Source organism: Ipomoea nil, unplaced genomic scaffold (genome assembly GCF_001879475.1).
Source record: "Ipomoea nil cultivar Tokyo-kokei standard unplaced genomic scaffold, Asagao_1.1 scaffold0900, whole genome shotgun sequence".
NCBI classification, from domain to species: Eukaryota; Viridiplantae; Streptophyta; class Magnoliopsida; order Solanales; family Convolvulaceae; genus Ipomoea; species Ipomoea nil.
The window spans coordinates 1288743-1296876 of NW_017617328.1; the positions used below are offsets into that span (position 1 = coordinate 1288743).

The 8134-nt window shown below is 34.7% G+C and overlaps 1 protein-coding gene and 1 long non-coding RNA gene across 2 annotated transcripts; one reads left to right on the forward strand and one right to left on the reverse strand.

The window, feature by feature from the left end:
• Positions 1-5144: 5144 nt before the first annotated feature.
• Positions 5145-7553, reverse strand: LOC109179389 (protein mago nashi homolog). The gene is made up of 4 exons (XM_019328885.1): positions 7529-7553; positions 7281-7498; positions 6236-6412; positions 5145-5480 (listed from the first exon to the last, which is right to left on the reverse strand). The coding sequence occupies exons 2-4, from the start codon at positions 7488-7490 to the stop codon at positions 5421-5423; spliced, it is 447 nt and encodes a 148-aa protein (XP_019184430.1). The 5' UTR covers positions 7491-7498; positions 7529-7553; the 3' UTR covers positions 5145-5420.
• On the forward strand, positions 6419-7152 carry LOC109179391. The gene is made up of 2 exons (XR_002053886.1): positions 6419-6781; positions 6994-7152. It is a non-coding gene; the product is annotated as an uncharacterized LOC109179391 (long non-coding RNA).
• Positions 7554-8134: the final 581 nt, after the last annotated feature.

Consider the following 8134-nt stretch of genomic DNA (forward strand, 5'->3'; position numbering starts at 1 on the left):
AACCATAAACGTGGACCTAACTCCTCCAATCCCTTCTTTGCCCTTTTATTTTGACTTCAGTCTTGAGGGCATGCCCGTCTTTTTCATTCCATAAGGACAGCCACAAATAAATAAATAAATAAATAAATAAATTACTATGTGAAATATCTTGGACGTAGTCATACCTAAACCAAAAATAAATAAATAAATAAAATACTATGTGAAATATCTTGGGTGTAGGGGACTCCTACCTAAAGCAAAAAACAATAAAAAGAAATAAAAATAAAATAAAATTCAATACATACAAACCTCAACGTTCAAAGGTGATGAAAATTCCTTATGAACAAAGTGTACAAGAAAGGGCAGGAAATTAATGGTATAACTTGTGATTTACCTCATTCGGTGATGGGTTATTGTGGACTTAGGATTAGTCCGTCGTAAGCTAAAAAACCTAATGTATCAAAAAAGAAAAAAGAATAATGTTATTTTTTCAATTCTTCTTGTACTTTTTAATGTTCACATTTTGACTTGACAAAACATTCTTTTTATTCATTAATAGGTTAATTGACCAACCTCACCTAGTGTTTAAAAATATATTTTGACAAAAAAAAAAGTGTTTAAAAATATATATATGTGCCTCGAAAGAGGTGGATGGATAAGTGGGTGAAGTATGATTTTTGTGCATGAAAATTATGCGTTCAATTCTTACCAACACTCTCTTGGTCAAGATGAACTGCCTAAAGTCTTCCTAGTGTGATTTAACTTTTCTATGTGACTTACTCGATGTATATTTTCAAATTAAATTGCGGTGTAACGATATCCCAGCAACTCCAATAGATAGTTAAATTTGAAATATTGTAATTATCGAGTCAAATATTTAACTAACTCAGTTGGAGTTGCCTCTAATATTTTTGTAAATATGATAATAATGATATGGAAATGATGATGATTATTGATTTTTTTTTTAAAGTAAATTTCTTTTCTTACAGCACAAGAAAGCAATGCAACGTTTGAAAAATGTGGAGAGCAGAGTGGATATTGATGGCAAAGATTGTGACTCTTCGACAACCGACTCGAAAGAACCTTTCTTGGGGAGTACTCTACTCTTGAAGACATCTTCCCAAACAATTAAACAAATTAAGATTTGAAACATTATAAATTGATAGATATATATATTTTAGATGCATTTGATAAGATATCAAGACTATGTGGTCTAATAGTACTCAGGTTGAATTTTTATTTGAAAAGTTATGAGTTCGAGCTTCAGTGGAGGTGTTATTGATTCTTTGTGAGCCAGTAGCATTCAGCTTGGTTTTGCTAATTTTTTTTTCATTATATATTATATATATATGACATATATACACTTGTAGACTAGTTTGATACTTTGAATCTTTGGATGATTGAAGTATTTGAGTATTTCATATTTGAGTATTTTTAATTTTTAATATTGTTTTAATGTTGAGTTATGAATTATTATTATTTCATTTATTTGATTGAATGTTGAAAACAGCTTCATTAAAATTGTCAAACTGTAAGTCTGCCACTGTTTTTTTGGTGCCCACCTAGCGCCGCCTAGGCATTGTCCGGACGACCGACTAGCACCTAACGCTTAGCGCCTACTGCAACCATACTAGTTAAAAGTATATGTAGTATTTGTACCTAAATGATCAATCAATTTTAATATAAAAATCAACTAAGGAGAGAATTTGTCTTGTCAAAAGTCAAAAGTATGTGTAGATATTGTACAAGGTCGACTTGCTCTGAATTAACAATCAAATAACAAAAATACATTATCTTAGACGAAATCTGTCTCGTCAAAAGTACGTCTAGTATCAACACAAGCTAAGGTCAATTTGTTCTATTGATTTTTAATAATTAACCTCTATTTTTACGAGTGTTATTTCTCATATTATTAAAAAAGCAATCTCAACATATGCAATGAATATTATATTCCTTCTTCCTTAAGCTACTGTGAAAGAGATTGAAGTGGTTATGAATGCATATTGATAAGACACAACTCAAAAGAATGGGACACTAATGCTATCCGACACATTTTTAGTCAAAGAGGTGTCAATGAGTTAATCTTTAGCATTCCCCTTTCAAAGGAGGTAAGAGAGGACAAACAAATTAATATGTGCCAAGGGAGAAAATGGTATATTCACAGTTAAGATCGAATTGCTATAAAACACTTATGAGAGAGTTACAACAATTTGAGATCACAAATTGAACACAATGTCTGTACCACAGTTTGTATTGACATTGGAAAAAAATCTATTTTTGGATGGATAAAATTAAATGTTGATGCAGTACTAAACCTGAAAACAAATACAGTGGGTTTCAGTTAGGGGTGTAAATGAGCCAAGCGGCTCGCGAGTCGCTCGTGAGCGGTTCGGTCAACGCTCGGCTCGAGCTCGAGTAGCTCGTGGATTAAACGAGCACGAGCCGAGCTTAGGTATTGTAGGCTCGCGGCTCGACGAGCCGCTCGCGAGCCTTATAATATATTATATAATATATAATATATAATATAATTATATTATATTTAGTAAATAAAAATAATAATTAGGGGAGGGAAATTAAAATACTTTAATAGTTATGTATGGATAAAAATCATAAAATAAAGTAGTTTAAATTTTAAATCAAACAGATCAAATTCGAGATCAAAATTGAGCTCAAATTCGAGCCTAAACTCGAGCTCGAATTCGAGTCTGAACTCGAGCTCGAGTTCAGGCTCGAATTCGAGCTCGAGCTCGAACAATCGAGCTGTTCGAGCTCGAGCATCAATTCACGAGCTCGAACGAGCTCGAGCAGTGCTATCATTAACGAGCACGAGCATGAACCTACCCAGGCTCGGGCTCGGCTCGGCTCATTTACACCCCTAGTTTCAGTTGGGTCCTTAGGAATATAATGAATACCGCTCTTTCATTGCGACAGTCAGCTCACCTAGCTGTGGTGAATACTCTCCAAAGGTAGCAGAGGCCTTGGCGATTCGTGAAACACTGAGTTAATTGGATAAAGCGACATGAGCTCTCCAAAGTTTTGGTCGAAACAAATGCATTACTAGTGGTGCAAACTGCAAAGCCTGAAAAATCATAATAATGTATCTTATTATTTTAGATATTAAAGATAAAGATATTCTTAGTCAGCTCTTGTTAGTAGATATCTCTTTTCTCAATAATCTGCAAATCGAATTGTTCATAGGTTTGTCCGAGAATCCCTTTTTATGATTTATCGTTCAGAATGGTTTAAAAATCCTCCTTTATTCTTTTGTAATGATCTTAATTAATTTATTCGTGTTTGGGAAATTTGACACTTTTTTTCCCTGAGTTATATACATATAACACTTTTTCCCCCCTGAATTATTCAGGTAAGCATATTAACCCCCCTCAATTATTTTAAAAGTGTCGATTTCCCCCCTGATATATTAAATTGACATTTCTACCCTTTAAAGTAAACATTTTATTTATTTTTCTTTTTCAACAAATTATTGCGCATACATAGGGATGACCACGGTTCGGTTCGAACTGAACTGGACACTATAGCAATCGAATTAAAAGTTTCCGGTTATGATTCAGATCCAGAACCCAATATTTGGATTAATTAAATTATGAATCACAAAAACTGGATCTTGAATCGGTGGTTCCGGATCCGGTTCGCGATTTTGAACCGTCTTTATTTTAAAAATTTATTTTTTATTTTAAAATAGTCTAAATTCAACAATAAATGTATTTTATTTATTTTTCCAGTTCGGAACATAGTCGGTTCGCGATTTTAATAAACTCTAAATATCGAGTTTTAATTATAAATTGTAATTGGAATATTTCCGTTTGGTTGCTATAGTGTCTGTTTGGTTTGAACCAAATTATGGTCATAATTTGTTGGAGAAGAAAAATAAATGAAATATTTATTTTAAAGGTAAATATGTCCATTTAACATTTGAGATGGAAAAATAACCATTTAAATAATTCAAGGGAAAAAAGTGATACAAGTATATAACTCAGGGGGGAAAATATTATTTTATCTTCGTGTTTTGGTTTTAAAAAAAAAAAAAAAAAAAAAAAAAAAAAAAAAAAAAAAAAAAAAAAAAACTCCAACTATTTTATTTACAGACACTTTGTTATCAACTCGTTGTATTTTAGTTAAAGCTCCATTTTACGAGTTTGGGTTCTTCCATAACACTTAGCAACAGGATGTGGGCGGAGCACAAGTTCTAATGGCTGCTGCTTTATAGAAAGCAGCACACCAAAGTCTTCTAAGTAAATCATCCATATTCACCTTTTGGATTCACCACCAATGTCAATTCTAAGTAATTTCTTCTCACTGCACAAGAATTTCAATATCACCCTAAAAGAAGTGAGACATAATTCTCGTATTAAAAAGTCCTTTGATCGAGTTCAAATCTTCTTAGTACAATTTACCTCTTATATGTTGTTTGTAAATTATTTGATGAACATATTAAGAATGGTCCTGATCAAAGAAAATCAATCCGAAAGAAGATGGAGAGCCGACATAAGCAAGGTTGGCCCAAAGTAGACAAAGCCGACCACGAGGTCGCCCATGGCTCGAGTTCAACCACTATGATCCGCTACGACATTAGAGACGGAGGCCACGAAGAGGCTCGACTGGCAAAGTCATCCTCCGTGGTCGGCCCCTGAGGTCAACCTCTGCGATTGGCCCTCGAGGTCAACCACAAGATCAACCTCCAAGGTCGGCTCCGAGGTGGCCTCCAAGGGCACCATCTTCATCCTTGTCTTATTATCATTCAATTCAATTATCTTGTAATAGCATTACACAACTTATTAATACATCATAACATTGTCCTAATTACTTACAATTTTGTCTTTCCATTACACTACATTACCCTTGTCTTTATCTTTCATTATTGACTATTATACTTTGGATTATTTGATTTTAGTCCCGGGTCAGTATAATCTATGACTATTATACATAGGTAAAATTTACCTCATACACACCCTCAAGTAACTGCTGCAATTTCCATCGCCACCCCAAAAAATAATAATAGATTATCTCAGTACAATGCTCCCATGGGAGCATGAGGCCATTCCTAAGTAGACAATTAAATTTGCAATGTGGAAGGATTGAAGGAACAAGAATTCTTACTTCTTGGGTTCAATCTCCTAAATTACAAATGCAATTAAAAAACAAAAGAAAAAGAAATTGCAATACTTGAAATCCATCAAATTCATGGCTAAAATAGTAAATACCATGTCAAAGAACTGTGTCGGAGTTAGGGATAGTTAAAGACATCACTTGTGAAAATGAAAGCAAGTTGGAAAACATATTTGATTACAAGCTAGACAGAGTCTAGAAGAAAATATGCTGCCAAAACAAAGTGCACAATAACAATCCAGTCTTCTCAATGCAAGCTGGAAGTAGAAAGCCAAACAAAAAAAGCCTCGTTTTAGCACCCGATGAGACCAATTTTATATTGGTTTGATTTTGAAGTGGAGGGAGATCAGCGAGAACACAAAACACTTCAGATCCTGCAACCACATAGCAAACAAGACGAGAACTCGTATAAGTATGACAAACGCAAATCCATCTTTCAGAAGAAATCATGATGTAACAGGAACACACAAAATTGAGAGGATAAGAGAGTTTATGCACTTAAAATGCTTCCAAAGAACAATCTCCGACCACTAGAGGAGACAAATTATCACCTCATCCAAACAAAACATAGTTACTACTGGAGTTTGTATTTCATGAACATCCTATTATGGACTGCTCAAAGTTGTCCTAGCATCCCTGCATTTGTCCAGGAAACGAAAGCTATATAACGTTTTAAGCCTATTATTTTATTAGGCAGCTAACTAATCTGCCACCTTAAGGTCCCATATGGGTGATAGCACATATGATGGAATTCTAGTTTAAAAGACCTCCCCTTGGGCACAAAAACCATACGGTTTAGGCATTTGAGTCTTCGATTAATGAGAACCGAGGAGTTCCAAAAGAGTTCTTTTGGTCTCCATCGAAAGGAGCCTACCCTTTAACCACTAATGTTTGGCTTACCATTGGAGCTTATTGAATTTCTACTTAAAACGCATTTGATGCAACATAAAAGTAAGTGAACCAGCAGTATGCAGGTAACTAAGGAGTTTAGGAGATCATAACAGTCAAATGCAGTAAATATATGATGAGAATATTGGTCCACAGTAACAGCATTTAGCAAGATTCATTGCTCTTAAGCACACGAAGTAGCACTAATTCTAAAAACAAAATAACAAGTCTTGATTGTTACCTGAACAAGATAATAAAAGATGCGAAGTCCTTCTGGATCTTTACTGGTCTGCACGTCCATCAGAGAACCAATCTTAGACGTAGTAAAAGATATGTGCTCATTCCCCATCACAATCTCAAGCTCTTGTCGCCCCACACGGTCTGGTTCTGGCCAATTGTTGTCATCTTCCTTCATGATCTACAATGCCCAAATACAGGAGTTCATCACCTTTGTAATAAATGAACATACAAAATTTAATGCACTCATAACATGTGTCAGCTCTACTCCACCAATCTACCATCCCAGACAGCCAAGAAGGCAACTCAAAAAACCCTCAACTTTCAAACCCCTATTTGAAACCTACCTTATTTTCACCATTTAAACTACTACTGAGTATATATTCACTTCCTGGATAAGGAATGTGCACGATTTCTAGCCACTTGGCATGTATTCAAGGGAAATAAAGATTTGAAATATGTCACTTTGACACTACAAAGCTAGCAAGTAGCAAATCAAACCTAGATCCTTCCTTGCATCCCCATTTAGACATTAAACAAGGATATCCTAGTTTTTTTTTTTGTAAGACCACGAGGTGTCTGGGCAGGTTATAACGGTAGGAGGCACCTTTAAGCGCATACCATACTCAACTAATCCCCCGTTTGCTCAGGGGCGGCCCAATTAAAGGGCAAAGTGCTGGCCAGTGGCGAACTCCCGACCTCTCCTAAGGGAGGAGGAGGAGAGTGCACGGCCACTCAGGCCAACCAAATTGGTTAAACAAGGATATCCTAATTCAGTTTCTTATAACTCAATGGTATTTTGTGACCAAAAAATATTTGTTTATAATAATCTCCTTCCAAAGGGGGTCAGCTTAAAAGGAGCATACCAACAACCAAAGGTGTCAACTTTCTCAAAATTTGACAGCATTCACGATAGATTATCGAACAAAAACCAAAGATGGGATTCAGACGCGAAACAGAAAATTATCTAAAAATATAGAAAGCATGGAAACCCTAAACGCAATAAATTGAATCTAAATGGAGTGAGAGAGAAAAGAGAAGCGAAATACCTCGCTATCGGCGACGATGCGGCGGCATTCTTTGAGAACGGCAGGGGTGAGGAAGACTTCCTTACGAATCATGGTGTCGTTCTTGTAGTTGGAGTTGTTGGCATAGCGGAGCTTGCCGTCGGGTCGGAATTCAAACTCCAGAAACTCGTGCCCGAATTTTCCCTTGTGACCCACGTAGTACCTCAGGTAAAACTCATCGCTCTCTTCCATTCTTGTCACCTCTTCGCACCTCTTTCTCACTCTTATCGCCGCCGGAGATTTTGTGAGGACTATTCCTAGCAGAGACAATGAGCAGAAAATAGACTGACCTTATATATAAAAGGCTTCGGAGCTTCGACCCGACTTTATTTTGGTCAAAAAAAGAACTAAAAACTCTAATTAGATTCAGATTGAGAGAAATTATTTTAGAGTTTATAATTTATTTTAAACTATTAATAAGTTATAAGTTTTGTTTGATAATGTTTAATTTTTATTTTTATTATTTTAAATAAATGACATATCTCTTCAAATTAAAATACTTTTGGCATTTTTTTTTCTTTTATTTAATTTTGAAAAAAATATATTTTATTTTTCAATTATAAACTCTATTGTGATTGTTATTTATACTTATTTCACCTCACCAACCGACGGTAGAGGTCTACTCGTATAATTATGATTATATTTCAAAAATCCACCTTAAAATTTTATACAATTATATGAGTTCTATAATATTTTATAAGATTCTATAAATCTTTACATTTCAAAATGTTAAATTTTAATAGATAAATAATCATATTTAAACAAATTAAAAGCTTCAATTAAAGAAAAAGAAAAAAGAAACATACGCCTATTGGGTGTTGTTAGTGCGCTTCACG